This window comes from Myxocyprinus asiaticus, chromosome 17 (assembly GCF_019703515.2).
Source record: "Myxocyprinus asiaticus isolate MX2 ecotype Aquarium Trade chromosome 17, UBuf_Myxa_2, whole genome shotgun sequence".
NCBI lineage: Eukaryota > Metazoa > Chordata > Actinopteri > Cypriniformes > Catostomidae > Myxocyprinus > Myxocyprinus asiaticus.
In genome coordinates, this window is record NC_059360.1 from 29,883,401 (window position 1) to 29,899,501 (window position 16,101).

Consider the following 16,101-nt stretch of genomic DNA (forward strand, 5'->3'; position numbering starts at 1 on the left):
GAACAGTTGACAGAAAAGCTGTCTATGCGCATGTCTGACGCACTGTTTGTACGGAGGCAATAATACAAAAAACACGTTCACCTCGAACCATGATTTATATTTCAGTGATTATTATCATCATTATAATTATTATTTTTACATTTATAATTGTTTTTATGTCTTCATTTGTGTAAGTAATTTTCCACCTGCATGTTTAGACGGATTCTTGCCTGACGGTAAATGGAAAGGTGTATCTACCTCTCTCTCTCTCTCTCTCTCTCTCTCTCTATATATATATATATATATATTTTTTTTTTTTTTCTTTTATCACTTCAGTATTTCCTTGAACATGTTAGGTTGGCATTCCCCACTAAATTTTATCCTGACTTTTGAAAAACATCTCAAGTTGACTCTGGCATTGTTGATGGGCACAGCACATGATGACAGATATGATGCAGGTTCAAGTGTTGGACTTTACTGCTTTAGGTTATTCTTCATTATTCATATTGGCTGCAATGTTGATGGAAAAACAAATCATGAATATTCATGTTATTGATTCTTTATTATAAATATGATGTGAAGACCTACTTTCTAAATATCTGTTTGTTTACTATGTTGTTTTGACTTGTGTTGTACAGTAGCCAGCATAACCTGTAATGTCTCTTGTATGCAATGCATGGATTATTTGTATGGAATGCATAACATAGCAGAAGAGAAAGTCGCTGTGAGAAAAAAGTAACTCAAAAGTAACGCAAATGTAATTCTTTACTTTCCATAAAAAATAACTTTTTAAATAAGTTACTTTAAGGTGTAATGCAATATTCAAACGATTTACTTTTAAAAGTAACGTTTCCCAACACTGATGTTTAGTAAGTTATTTTCTCTGTTTTGTGTGAAGATATGTAGATGTGCTATCGCTGTGGCAGTTTTTAGATAAACAAACAAGTTTTCACCTGAACGTCCCAATGTCACGAGGAGGCTGCGTGAACTGTTGCTCTCGTGCCCTATCATGAACGCACACAGGAGATCAAGAACACTTTCACTAAATAATACATTCGATTTCAGTTTGTTATGCACCAAACCTTATTGTATGCTTTCATAAAAATCATGAGTCTCATGGAATAATTTCTGACTTCTGAATTATACTTTTGCGTTCTTTTGAAGCTTGAAGAGGTAGTCACCATAAACTGCCATTGTATGACATCACTGAGCACAATTTTTTCACAATTTCTCCCTTTGTGCTAAGAAAAAAAAAAAATCATAAAGGGTTATAGCAACTCTGAGGTGAGTAAACAATGACAGAATTTTCTATCCCTTTAATATCATTCTCTCTTGTGCTTACTGTATATAGTAAAAGACTGGAAAACATGGCTTCATTACTTTTAACTAGGTTTTTATTTCATGCATAAACTATTTTGAATCTATTTGATTTAAATATTTATTTTCTATTTTTACAATGTTTACAGTTGAGTGAAATTTTAAGTACATATGTTCAATAAAAGTTAATTGAATTTGTAGCACTTTTATGTACATGTCATTTACTATCATAAAGTATGAAATTGTGTGATATCAAATTGATCAGCATTATATTGGCCACCCTGCTCTCTAGATTTCGGCATCAGCCATTAAACAACCCATATGGGTCCAATTTTATTGTGCCAAAAACAGTCATATTTTAGCTTTTCAAGACAATTTTCAGCTCTCTCTTTGAGTGCGTTTATATGGACACCAGAAAGCAGCGTATTGCGAGAGCGTGGCTTATTGAAAGAAAGCTGCGTTCCTGTTTACATGTACTGCATAAGCAGCATACTCTTAACTCGTGTATACATGCGGCTTGGTGAGAAAGCAGCGTTCTCCATAGCAATGTAATGCCCAAGCGACGCTTGTGTAAATAACAAACATGGCATCTGAGAAAGACTTTGCTATTTTATTCAGTTGCTTCGCTTTATTTACATATATTTCACAGTTGTTGCGGTGTTTGTTTCCTTAACTTTCTGTTGTGGCCTGCAGCAGAATTGCGCATCAGTAGTGGGGTTTTCTCTCTTACGTAAAACACCAGTATTCCCCCAATGTATGAGCGCATATACACGGTAGTAAGGGACAGTCGATAATTTACGCTGGTGTTTAAAAATGAGTATACTTTACTGTGTATGTGCTTTCTCTACTGTACTCCCGGAAATGCTGAAGTCTTTCTGCTTTGTTTACTTCTTGTTCGGCTCCATCCGATGACGTGTGTCATCTGTACACGCATGTGCGCACTCTTTAAAAACCTGTGAGAATGCCACTTATGTGTTTACATGGCCAGATAAGCTGCATTCTCCGGGAGAAACCTAGGTGTGTTTAACCGCTTTCTCTTAATCCCTTAAGTGGCGTAAGGAAACCCGCGTTCTCGATTACATGAAGTTTCAGAATGCCACTTTCTGCAAAAACCCTGAAATAAACTGTTTTCTTAAGTGCATGTAAACGGGGTCTTTGACCCTTAGAATTAATCTGCTGCTGTGCCTTTAAGAAACGCTAGTCTCTTTGCAAAGTCTATATTATTGTGACAAGATCATAAAAACAATCCAAACAAACTGTTAAGATCTGATCAGTGCCACTTGTGAAACTTATTAAGAGTCAAGTTTCTCATCACCCAAAGGATGTCACATCTAAATATACAATTGTGTGTTAATGCATTTATCTGTCCGATGACAGAAAGTTGTGGAAGTTCAGATTGAGTAATTTTTGCAGATTGTTGTCAATAAATGTTCTTTTTGGACTGGGAAGAAGAAGAGAGTTCTGGAAATTACAGGATATTTTCACAGTACATCATCACCCACCCACAGCACAGACAATTGTCATTTTAAAAAGAACATTATTAACCGTTCTCTTATTTCTTTCTAACCGTTTACCATTTGGAAAGGAACAATGCATCAGTACAGTACACAGACAAAACATTAAAGTCAGCACAGAACCAGACCCTATCAAGTATTATATATCTTTAGATTCATAATGGTACTGCAGAATTTATTACCCTTACAAAAATGTACTGTGGAAACCACAATATCTGCCAAAATAATATAGATACAGTTGTTACATCAATAAAACTGTTGGAACTTGGCAATAGCCACCAATGTCATCAAAAGAATAAAATGAAAAAGGACTCTGAAAGTGTCTTATACTTAGGCTCTTAATTTAGTATGCTTTAATAACAATAGCAGCAACTATATTATTTTGGTGGACTCAATGGCTGCCATGGTAATTTTTTTAACGTAGCAAGAGTACGGACCAGAATCAGGCTGTATATAACACAAAAATAACACACCAAGTGAGAGAATAGTAGCGCTACGTTAACAAGAGCATAAATTCAGGGGACAAACAGTTACAGTTGAAGTCAAAAGTTTACATACACCTTAGCCAAATGCATTTAAACTCAGTTTTTCACAAGTCCTGACATTTAATTGTAGAAAATATTCCCTGTCTTAGGTCAGTTAGGATCACTACTTTATTTTAAGAATGTGAAATGTCAGAATAATAGTAGAGAGAATGATTTATTTCAGCTTTTATTTCTTTCATCACATTCCCAGTGGGTCAGAAGTTTACATACACTTTGTAGTATTTGGTAGCATTGCCTTTAAATTGTTTAACTTGGGTCAAACATTTTGGGTAGCCTTCCACAAGCTTCTCACAATAAGTTGCTGGAATTTTGGCCCATTCCTCCAGACAGAACTGGTGTAACTATGTCAGGTTTGTAGGCCTCCTTGCTCACACACGCTTTTTCAGTTTGGATTGAGGTCAGGGCTTTGTGATGGCCACTCCAATATCTTGACTTTGTTGTCCTTAAGCCATTTTGCCACAACTTTGGAGGCATGCTTGGGGTCATTGTCCATTTGGAAGACCCATTTGCGACTGAGCTTTAACTTTCTGGCTGATGTCTTGAGATGTTGCTTCAATATCTCCACATAACATTCCTTCCTCATGATTCCATCTATTTTGTGAAGTGCACCAGTTCCTCCTGCAGCAAAGCACCCCCACAACATGATGCTGCCACCCCCATGCTTCATGGTTGGGATGGTGTTCTTTGGCTTGCAAATCTCACCCTTTATCCTCCAAATATAACGATCGTCATTTTGGCCAAACAGTTCAATTTTTGTTTCATTAGATCAGAGGACATTTCTCCAAAAAGTAAGATATTTGCCCCCATGTGCACTTGCAAACTGTAGTCTGGCTTTTATTTATGGCAGTTTTTCAGCAGTGGCTTCTTCTTCTTTTTTTTTCTTCCGAGCAGCATTTCAGGTTATGTTGATACAGGACTTGTTTTACTTGTTTACTGTGGATATAGATACTTGTCTACCTGTTTCCTCCAGCATCTTCACAAGGTAATTTGCTGTTGTTCTGGGATTGATTTGCACTTTTCGCACCAAACTACGCTCATCTCTAGAGGACAGAATGTGTCTCCTTCCTGAGCGGTATGATGGCTGTGTGGTCCCATGGTGTTTATATTTGCATACTATTGATTGTACAGATGAACGTGGTACATTCAGGTGTTTGGAAATTGCTCCCAAGGATGAACCTGACTTGTGGAGGTCCACAATTTTTTTTTTCTGAGGCCTTGGCTGATTTCTTTTGATTTTCCCATGATGTCAAGCAAAGAGGCACTTAGTTTGAAGGTAGACCTTAAAAAACATCCACAGGCACACCTCCAATTCAGTACACCTATCAGAAGCTAATCAGCTCATTGTCTAAAGGCTTGACATCATTTTCTGGAATCTTCCAAGCTGCTTAAAGGCACAGTTAACTTAGTGTATGTAAAGTTCTGACCCACTGGAATTGTGATATGTTTTAATGACTTCAACCTAAGTGTATGTAAACTTCTGACTTCAACTGCAGATGCAACAACAACAATAATAAAAACGTTTGCCAAATGCATAAAAAAAAGGAGCAGCGGGAGTGAAATGCCCATAACCTAACCACATACCTGGCCAATTCCCCGTTAATAACAGATGGTTTACTCGGCGTTTTCAGGACAGATCTGCTCTCTCTAAAACATGTCCTACTCTACCTCCAGCCCTCACTAACTAAGACAGGGGCAGTGTCTCAAAACCTGGTAAACTGCCTTCCTAGACAGCATTTTGTTTCATTAAAAGCACATTCCAAATCAACTCATGAACGCGCCACCATTTTTAGTATGAGCGTGCCCATGATGCCCAAAAATGCTGATAAAGAGAAACGCGCGCGCGTATGATCCCCACATAGGCAGTCAAGTAACAGTTCAAGAGACACAACCAAAAACTCTCGACCAGCTTATAGTGCCATAAAAAACAACAACAACCAAACAAACCCACATCCGGTTTAAACAATACAAAAAAATAATAAAATAAAATAAAATAAAATAAAAATCTCCTTACCATTTTATCCAGCTGTGGATCACGAGGATCGCGTTTTTTCTGTTTTCCTTCTTGCCTGCTTTCTTTCGTACATATGTAGCTACTAAACTCAGGTCATTAAAATCACTGCAACCCGTCCAAAGTTCTCCGCAGTAAAACAGAGAAGAAACATATAGCCTACAGGTTATTAATCCAGTTCTTTCCTCGGTTATAATCCATATAAATAATTTCGGGAAACCGTCTGCTCATTCGGAGACTGCATGAGCCGGAAAAATGAAAAACTTATTGAAGAAGTCTAAATCATGCTCTGTTTACTTTGGTGGCACCGGTCCAGTAATACTGCAGGTTAGTCGGCTCACTTCAGAGCTGTTGTGTAACAGGCAAAGTTAAACAACATTCTTCATCCACGTTGAAAGTAGGGAGATCGACCAGAACGTAACGCCACACCCTTCCTCTCCCCAGCACGACTCTCATTCACACCACTGGACGTTAGTAAGAACAAATGGATACATTAATATTACATGAATAGTTGTTTTTAGATAATAATAAGTAACTATTGTAATAGGTAACTATATTTAATACCTTTAGTTTTAATATTAATAATTCCAAATAAAACACTAATTAGTGTTTTACTTTACCTATTTATATTAGTCTACTCATTTTTGTATTGCATATGTAAATAAAATGGTTATCTTTACTGAAGATTTGTTTCACTTTACTGAGATTGCTATCAAAACAACATTGAGATTTATTAAAATACACGGTAACACTTTACAAGGTTCCATTTGTTAACATCAGTTAACTACATTAGTTAATATGAACTAATAATTAACAATACTTTTACAGCATTTATAAATAATGATTAATGTTAATTTTAACATATACTAATACATTTTTTTAATTAAATGTTGTATAGTATGTTAACATTAGTTAAATGCACAATGAACTAACATGAACTAACAATGAACAATTGTATTTTTATAAACTAATATTAAACAAGATTAATAAATGCTGTAAAAATATATTGTTAAAGGAATATTCCGGGTTCAATACGAGTTAAACTCAATCGACAGCATTTGTGTCATAATGTTGATTACCTCAAAAATGAATTTCGACTAGTTCCTCGTTTTCTTTTCTTTCTTTAAAAAAAAAAAAAAAAGAAAAAAAAAAAGAAAAATCTGGGTTACAGTGAGGCACTTACAATGGAAGTGAATGGGGCCAGTCCATAAACATTGAAATAGTCACTATTTCAAAAGTATAGCCACAAGACATAAACAGTATGTGTGTTAACATGATTTTAGTGTGATAAAATTGCTTACTAACCTTTTCTGTGTAAAGTTATAGCCAATTTTACAACTTTGTTGCCATCATGACTTAAAGCAGAAAACCCAAAAACCCTGAAACGACTGTAAAAACAATGATTTACAGCTCATATAATACACAAGTTTTAACAGAAGAATTAATGTAAGTGCTTTTTTAAAGCTATAAGCTTGACATTTCTGCCTTTTAACACTTCATAAATTGGCTCCATTCACTTCCATTGCAAGTGCCTCTCTGTAACCTCGATTTTTGCTTTTGTTTTAAAAGAAATGGAGGGACGAGTTGAAATAATTTTTTGTGGTAATCAAAATTACACCACAAATGCTGCCGATTAAGCTTAACTTGTACTGAACCCGGAATATTCCTTTAATTGTTAGTTCATGATACTGTACGTGATGCATTAACTAATGTTATCAAAGGGAACATTATTGTAAAGTGTTACCAAATACACTTTGATTACTTCATGACTGCAGTACATCATGATCATTTATGTGATTCAGGTTAGCCTTCATTAGTTACAGTATATGTTAGTTACTTAATATTAGTTATATGTCACACATGTGCATGTCACACCAACACACATTCTGTCATGTTTTCTCAGGGTTTGGGTTAACCCTATTATTAATTGAACATCTGAAGTATTAAGTAAAAGGAAATCCTACTTTGAAATATTGTATAATGTTTAAGCATTTGAGCATGTAAAAATGACTGCAGGGCGAATGTTTTGTAGCTACAGATAATGTGCATTTGTATACAGAACAAGACTCTGTGTTGGATATTTTCTAAAAATGTACTTTGTAAATTTGAAAATATTTCATGAATGGTTAATATCCAAATGGTTGCGACTCTATCCCAAGTAGATTACTTCTGCGACCCATGAACTGCAGAGTTCTTTTGAGAGCCCAATTCTGCTCTATAGACAGGACACTAGCTATACTGCCAAGAATATGACACTGAACAGCACATTGCTCTTTAGAACTATTCATTCAATAAAGTATAAATCGCTTTGACATCTGCTAAATGGCAAGTAACTTAAACCACAAGCTATATCCCTTAAATGTAGCCAATACCTTTTCAAAAGGTGTGTTATTTATTTGGCATCTTAAGGTTAATCACAGAGGGATAAATTCTTGAAGTTTCTCTTTGTCATGGACAACAGAGAGGCCAGACCTCCTTAACACTGCCATAGGTGACTTTATTTGACTTTACTGCTGTGTGACTTTGACGTCAGTATGTCAAACTGCATTGTCTAATCACATTCTCAGCTCACATTTCCAAGAACTTTTCATAAGAGACACCTAATTATTTATCATATGTCTATCTATTGTTAAAGTGGACTATGCTTGGATACCATAGAAAAGAAAAAAAAAAAAACTTTAATATTTTTTATTATTGTCTATATGGACTGAATATATATATATATATATATATATAGTATACTGTATATATACACATTGTTTAATCTTTGTACATAGATATTGTATATACTGCACTTTTATAAGATTGTATTTAATGTTCTGTTTATTTTCTTGGAATAAATATTTGCATCAATATCACTGGAGAAACTGCATTATTTCATTCTCTTGAGCTGCATTCACTGAAACCCTCAGCCTGTGCTGCCCTCTGCAGGATTTTTAAGGAGTTGAGTTTGCAGTAAATCTGACAATGTTGAAGCTGTTCAAGAGATGTTTTCATAATGAACAGAATATATATGGTATTGTATACATATACAAATAAAAAGCCCAAAAATGAATATAAAATTAAATATAGGATACATTTCAGACAAGTTACAGTGTCTATTACTGATGAATCCCTCATTATACAGGGAGCTGTGTGTGTAATCTGATCCTCTGATGAAAGTAGAGCAGCAGCTGCCAAAAGCCAAACTGAACAAGTCTCTGTATAAGAAATACAGTCAACTTCCTCTTCCTTAAAATACATCTAAATGTAATAATGTGATCAAGATAGGATCATGATCTTTTTGTTGAGCACAAAATGATAAATATTACACAGGAAAAAAAAAAAAAAGAATCTCTTCTTGTCCATTTTTCCCAACTCAGATTTTAGTAAACTAATGACACAGGTTGAAAGAGAAATAGTAGCTTGAATTAATGTCAAAAGATGAGTTCCACTTCTTCTTTATTTTCTTTTGTCTTGGTACTTTGCACCCTGTGTATATATAACATACTGTATATTACTTAAGCTGTCTTTATCTGCCTGTACTATGGTAGTTTTTTTCTTCTGGTTTAGCTTTTTAGTTTGTTTCTCTGTATATAAAAAATTAGATTTGACTATTTGTAAATACTACTGTTGTATTATTGTCTTGACCTGTTAAAAATGAATATGCCCAATGAAATTAATTCACTGAAGAACTACAAGACATATCACCCCCCTGTGGACATCAACTGTCCACTTAAAGACTACAGTAAGTCAAACAGATAACTTGATCAAAACATTTCCACTTACCTTCCTGTGTTTTCGTGTTGGAGATGTTGGATCTGGAAGTGAGGCGCGATCCAGGCTTATCACTGAGTTTGTCCGAGAGCGAACAGGGGTGGGGCAGGTGTCGGTCATGAAATAGTCATCCGTCCGGATGCTCATCTGATCAAAACTCCTACAGAACAGAGAAGCAATTGTTACTCTACTTGGAGAAAGAATGACTCTAATATACCCTGTTTTGCACAGAAGTAAAGGATCTGTGCAAAAGACCACAAGAGGGCTGTAAAAGTTTGTATTTTTTTTTCTGTATTGTCTTGAGAGACCATTTTCAAACTGTGAAGAACATGTCTCAGTAGGTCACATTTCACCTCAAAATCAAAAGGGAAAAATTAAGAAATTATATTTTACATAAAGATAATCAAGCCTGTTTTTGGCACTGTGTCATTATTTTCATGACAAAAAAGCAATTTTTCACCCCAAATTAATGCTACAAACCTAGATATATAAATTATTCTCATCAAATCCTGCATTGTCTGTAATGCAAAACCTTTGAGAAATGGAAAACATTTTGGGAATGAAAAACAAATGGGTAAGATTTCCAAACATGGTGATGAGAATTTGTGCAAAAATGAGAATTCTTTCTTCAGATGGTTAGAGACAGTGTAAATGAGGTAGAGTGTAAAGAACATTGCTACTGGCATTTCCAAATAGGAAGACACACAGGACAATACACATTTACATGTAATAAAGTGCCTTCAGAAATATACTACTGTATATACTAGAAGACTATCACCAGAATATGTATGCACATAATGTATACTGAAATGAAAGAATGTGAAAACATTGTATATTTTGTTTCAAAGAATGTGGTGCCATGCTCTCATGTTTGTAGTAAATATCATTTAAACGCGGGTTTATCTGTTCACTTTAATGGGTGTTGTAATAATACAGCAACAGGTCTGTCTCTTAGCATCACAGTGCATAAGGTAGAGTTGACAACAGCTAACAATAGCTTCATTGAATAGGTTATTTATGTGCTGCATTAAAGTTTTCAAACTAATTGTCAAGTATGTGTAAAAAGGGTTTCCTCCCAGAAGAAAGTTTGACACCACAATAACTGGCCTTAGAACAATGGTCCAGTCTTAATAATTCAGACTTCAAAACCATAATTTTTTTCTGCAGTCAGAAGAAACACCACAGGTTCTGTTGTTACTGTTACTACATTCTGGGGAAATCAGAAAATAGTTTGACATTAACTTTGAACAAGATGCAAACAAGTTAAGTATGACTCAAAGCTGGTCATTGAGTACTGAACTGCTATAGGGCCTCAAAAGGAAATGCAGCAGATGTCAAAACCATTGAAGATCTCACACACTGGTTTCTATATTACAGTACATCACAGAATACAATGTACTTCCTTACATTGCTTTTCTGTTTCTGTCAGGGAACCTGCAGTCAACACATTCATACTTATTCTACTGCATGTGTTGTGCAAGTATTGCGCAACTGAACCTTTTTTTTTTTTTTTTTTCAACACATAACCACCAGGGAGCAGTCTGAGATAAACCTTGCTTAGTTGCATAAGACTCTTAAAACTTTTTGCTCACTTGGAGTTTGGACTCACTTGCAAAATGAATCCTTTGACCTCAGCTTAGCCAGTTGCCCCACAGATACTAAAAGGCATTTGGGAAACATCACAGTCCTTTTTAAGAATTAATGTGTTTCTGCGCCCCATTATATAGAAAAGTCTGGGTTACAGTGAGGCACATACAATGGAAGTAAATGGCGCCTATTCATAAATGTTAAAATACTTACTGTTCAAAAATATAGCTACAAGATGTAAGCAGTATGTGTGTTAACATGATTTTAGTATGATAAAATCTCTTACTAACCTTTTCTATTGTTTTCTACCCTTTTTTTTTTAGAGATTATACATGTGTATATAACAAAATTATTTAAAACAATTATAATTTCACTAAGAGTGCAAGTGACAGTGCCAAGTTAACGCTGGAAGTTTTCTGAACCAGATGGTCTAGACTTCATAATCACACTTTACAACATGAACACCATTCAGGGGAAAATTACAAAAATGTTCTTTGACAGGTTTGGGATAATAACTGAAAGCTTTTCAGAGCAGTGAGATTGTTTGCCTGCAGCGTTTGTGATCAGCTGGGTGGATCTGACCACAATCCAGTGTTCACACTTGAATCATCACACTGAATATGTTTAATGGGTTCAGATTAATTTAAGTGTTTGTGTGCCGCATATCATAAATGCTTAATAACATTACATTCTTACTCAAATCCAACAGCTCTACTTTACTCCTGCTTGTATTGGAACTGACGCACTGGATTTGGCCTCTTGACCATCCAGGAAAATATTATTACAAATCTACAGCTTCATGCTATTATGGAAGCTTATTAGCTCAGGCCTAAACAGAAAAAAATGGTTAAAACTTTTGTTTCCTCCCTGACTGTTTGTCCCCTCTGGGCAAAAGTAGAAATACATGATCTGACATGCGTGTAAGTAAGGTAAGCCATGATCTCAGGGCTATGGATGCCGTAGCTGGCAGGCTGTAATGCCAGCATCTTTTGATATGTATCAGAATAAAAGCTCTTATTTCTCAAATAGCCCAAAGTTTAAGATTTTGTGTCCTCTATTCTTCTGCAGAGAAATTACAGATATCCATGAGTAGTTAAGGACATGTCTTTCAAATTCTCTTTTTTCATTAAGAATCCAAATGGAAGACTGCTACCTTGGCTTAAAAAATATATCCAAAAAGAATCCAATAAGGAGAGGTGCTCATTGCAGAGTGGGGCTGCTGTCAACATCAAACTCAAGTAAAAAACGAGCAAGGCACTCATTCTCCAAAGCAAAATGATTGTATTAAAAATTCGTCAGGGCATTGTTTGACACACTTCACTTTGAATTTTCTGTAATTTTGGCCAACAACCAACTAAATCTGTTACGGGATGACAGATTCTGTATGCAAACAGAGATGCGTTCATGATGAAATATTGATACTGTGATTAAAATTTGCAGCTATCTAAAATGAAATTAAAAGTATTTACTGAAATAACGTGTCATTTCCCTGACTCATACACCCCTTGAGGCACAGACATAGCTGCAAATGTTGGGACACAAGAATTGTGTAATATATGTAATATATACGTATATGTATTACATATTTTGAATTATATATATATATATATATATATATATATATATATATATATATATATATATATATATATATACAGTACTGTGCAGAAGTTTTAGGCACTTGTGAAAAATGTTGCATAGCGAGGATGTCTTCAAAAATAATGCCATAAATAGTCTTCATTTATCAATTAACATCATACAAGGTCCAGTAAACATAAACAAGCTAAATCAATATTCTGTGTGACCACCTTTGCCTTTAAAACAGCCCCAGTTCTCCTAGGTACACCTGGACACAGTTTTTCTTGGTTGTTGGCAGATAGGATGTTCCAAGCTTCTTGGAGAATTCACCACAGTTCTTCTATCTATTTAGGCTGTCTCAATTGCTTCTGTCTCTTCATGTAATCCCAGACTGACTCGATGTTCAGTGGGGGGCTCTGTGGGGGCAATACCATCTCTTGCAGAGCACCTTGTTCTTCTATTCTAATCTTTTCTGTTTGCAAAAGTAATGTTTGGGAGTCTAAAATGTATTTTTCCTATTGACAAACTAAAGCTGAAGATATAAATAACCATCTTAAGACAAATGTGCCTAAGACGTTTGCACAGTACTGTATATATGTATATATGTGTGTATATATATATAGTTGTATGTGCATTATGACAGGACATGTTTGCATCATTTTATGGTGTTTTAACAAATATAATGTTTAGAGGACTACAGTATGACTATTTGCACCACTCATGCTGAAAAATAAAAAGTCTGCACTGTCACTTACAATTGACAACTTTGTAAAATACTTCAACAACTCCTTTTGACCCCTTTCACCCCGTTAGGTGGGATTAAATGGGCTAAAATGATTACCTGCAGGGTTCCAGCATCTTCTGCTGTTCTACAGTGGCTAGTGCACTATTAAACGCACTATTATGTAGAGATACTGTGACAGAACCTTGGAGACTATGTGCAGCAGGGTTTCCGTAAGATGGAAATGTCCGACAAATTCAAAAATCGAATTGATACGGAGGACTTTCTCTACAGTTCAAAAGCAGCCTGCGTTATTTCTGTCTCGCGTGCCAGTTTAAAACTCTTCCTTTAACAGGTGAATAGATCCCGAAATTCATGCACAAACTCAACGGGAAAGTTAATTCATGATAACACCGTTATAACTGGTCATATTATGCTTCTTTTTTTGATCACTTGTGTTTGGATTTCTTGGGAGAGACTCTGGTATAATGACACATTAATCAGTAGGCTCTCTTAATTATACTTGCATTTAATCTAAGCACAAACATGATATTATGAGCAGAATTTGAAGTCATTTAATGTAATACCTGAATTAACAGAGCTTCAAATGTGCATGCTTGGAGGTGAGATGAGCGGATTTTTTCCAATTTATCCGGCAAATTTTATAATTCCTGGACACGTTGGCCAGCACTAAAACTCTGCTGCGCAGTGCAAGGCAGGTGTTCAAATGGCTGCTGCAATCATGTTATGAGCACTATCTCTGTGTTTTTTGTGTGCTTACTTCATTCTAAACGTTCCCCTGCTTTGCTACACTGATAAAATGCTTGGCACATGTCTCAGCATAATGTCTCCCACCATCTGCTTTCACGAAGGTCAATGCATGGTTTATTAAAAAGGTCATATAAGGACGTGCATTAACGGCGTTAAAAAATAGTGGTGTTAAAGGAATATTGCGTTAACGCGTTATTAACGCGTTAACTACGACAGCTCTACTTTAAACACGTGATCTAAACATGTGTGGCAGTTTTTCCACACATATGCCTCTTTAGATAGTGATTGACAGAATGATAATGATGAGAGTGTGTCATAGTATGCACCAGAAATCCTCTCTTATTGGATTTCTGAAGAACTTTGTGAGAACTTTGTGAATGACAGGCATTTGAATGCTGTAGAAATCTGCTGAGCTGTTTATGGAATTACACACAGTTTCACCACAGTTTCTAAACGTTTCATCCATTCTTTCTTGGCAACTAATCTGAACACCTTTCTTAGTGAACAAATTGAACTGTCTGTCAGTCACATATATTTACACATGCTTAACCTGATTAAAATCTCCCTTACCAGTCTAGCGCTCTCTTCACCGTCTTCAAACTAATAGTTAATTAGGTGATAGGTTATGAGTCATTTTATCCTGCTGACTTAAAAGTTCAGCTCAGGTAGACTCTAAAAACTATAACCTGCCTTACTTGGCTTAAAGGGGTCACGACATGCTCTATTTTTATATATAATTTTAGTATCTTCTTTGAGGTCCACTGATAATGTTAGTAAAGTTTTTTCCAAACCAGTCATAATTAAGTAATATACTGTATGATCACTTTCCATCCTGTTTCTGGCCCTCTGTCTGAAATGCTCGGTTTTGGCCTAAGTGTCTTTAAACTTTAATGTAAACGCCCACTGTTATGATTGTCTAAAATTGTGCAGCCCTTTGAACATAGCCATATTAGAAACTCAATTAGTAGAGAATGACCAAGATCCATAACATTATAAAACAAAATTTCAGGGTTTACACATAATGCACATCCAATACATTGCATCCGAATATATTCAACTGTTCACTTACTGTAAGCACAACAGCACCATAAACTATCAAATAGTCATGACATTTTAAATATTCATGAATGAAACTGTTGACTCACGTTTTAGTGTTTTTAACTGCCCATCCTTCAAAAACATTTCCTTTGCAAAGCTTGAATCATATTATGACTGGTTCACAAGCAATCCATGCTGATATGAGTCAATCCCCACACATATAAAGTCCAATGAACAGTGAAACAAGGCGCGCACACATACAGTATCCTCCTTCACTGAGACGCACATCGCCGGAAACGCATTAAAATAGTCAAAGATGTCCATCTAGTGCATGATTAAATCCACTAATAATTAAAAATAGTGCAGACAGGTGCAAGAACATGTCCAGGATGCGTTTGTGCTTAAAACAACAAGATGCAGCTCAGCTGAATGAAACAGAATTATATCTCCTTTACAGACTTGACATAGCATCTTTTAAAAGTGGTTCCAATGCAGATACATGACAATGGTCAAAGATGTCTGTCTAGCCCATATTTATATAAAAGTAATTCCAAAAAGTCAAGATGGGTCCTCTTTGGTGTTCAGGAATAGTTAGTAGGCCACGCTAAGCCTGTCTGTGCTGCACTCTCTCTGTTTACAAACTGAGTGCCAGTGGGTGTGGCCAAGACTGTGATGATTTAAAGTAGGCGTTGATGTTGTTGCTGTAGAGGCAGTCATGAATTAATGAGCCCCCTAGTGGCGTAGGGAAGTCGTGGAAGCAGAGAACAAGGCGTTTTTGCAGCTTGTTTTCAATAAATGCTTTTATTGCATTGGGGATTGATTTGAGTTCTGAAATTTACAGTATGGTTTTATAGTAGAATGACCTCTTATGTGTCAAAATATCAAGGAAAATAATTGCTCATGACATGACCCCTTTAAAGCAACACAAAAAGTCTGTCTTGCATTAAAGTCCAGTATACTGTAAACAGTTCATGCAAAAAGCCAACAATAACTTCTTTGTCAATGGGGTTTCTGTGTGCATTAAAAAAGTGTAAAAAGGGTTTCCTCCTGGAAAAAAATTTTGACACCATAATAACTGGCCTCAGAGCAGAGGAACAGATCACTACATTTTGTGCTTGTTAGAACAATGCACTTAAGGGACTTCATTACAGCAAATAAATGGACAAAGATCCACTACAGAAGCTACTCTTACTATGACTGCAGCCCCTTGAAGCACATTGGACCACACCTAACTGTTATGTTACACTGACATTATGACCCCCCCACCCCCACCCCCACCACCCGCCT

General features: G+C 35.7%; 1 protein-coding gene across 2 annotated transcripts in view; it reads right to left on the reverse strand.

Annotated features, from left to right (window-relative positions):
* LOC127454823 (uncharacterized) overlaps nt 1-16,101 on the reverse strand; it is a 65,710-nt gene that overhangs the window by 26,900 nt on the left and 22,709 nt on the right. Inside the window, exon 2 of one of the 2 annotated variants that reach the window (XM_051722272.1) lies at nt 9,132-9,279. In XM_051722272.1, the coding sequence (XP_051578232.1) occupies nt 9,132-9,279 (148 nt within the window). Of the gene's footprint in view, nt 1-5,366; nt 5,779-9,131; nt 9,280-16,101 lie in introns of those variants that run through there. The other variant, XM_051722273.1, reaches the window with a different exon arrangement.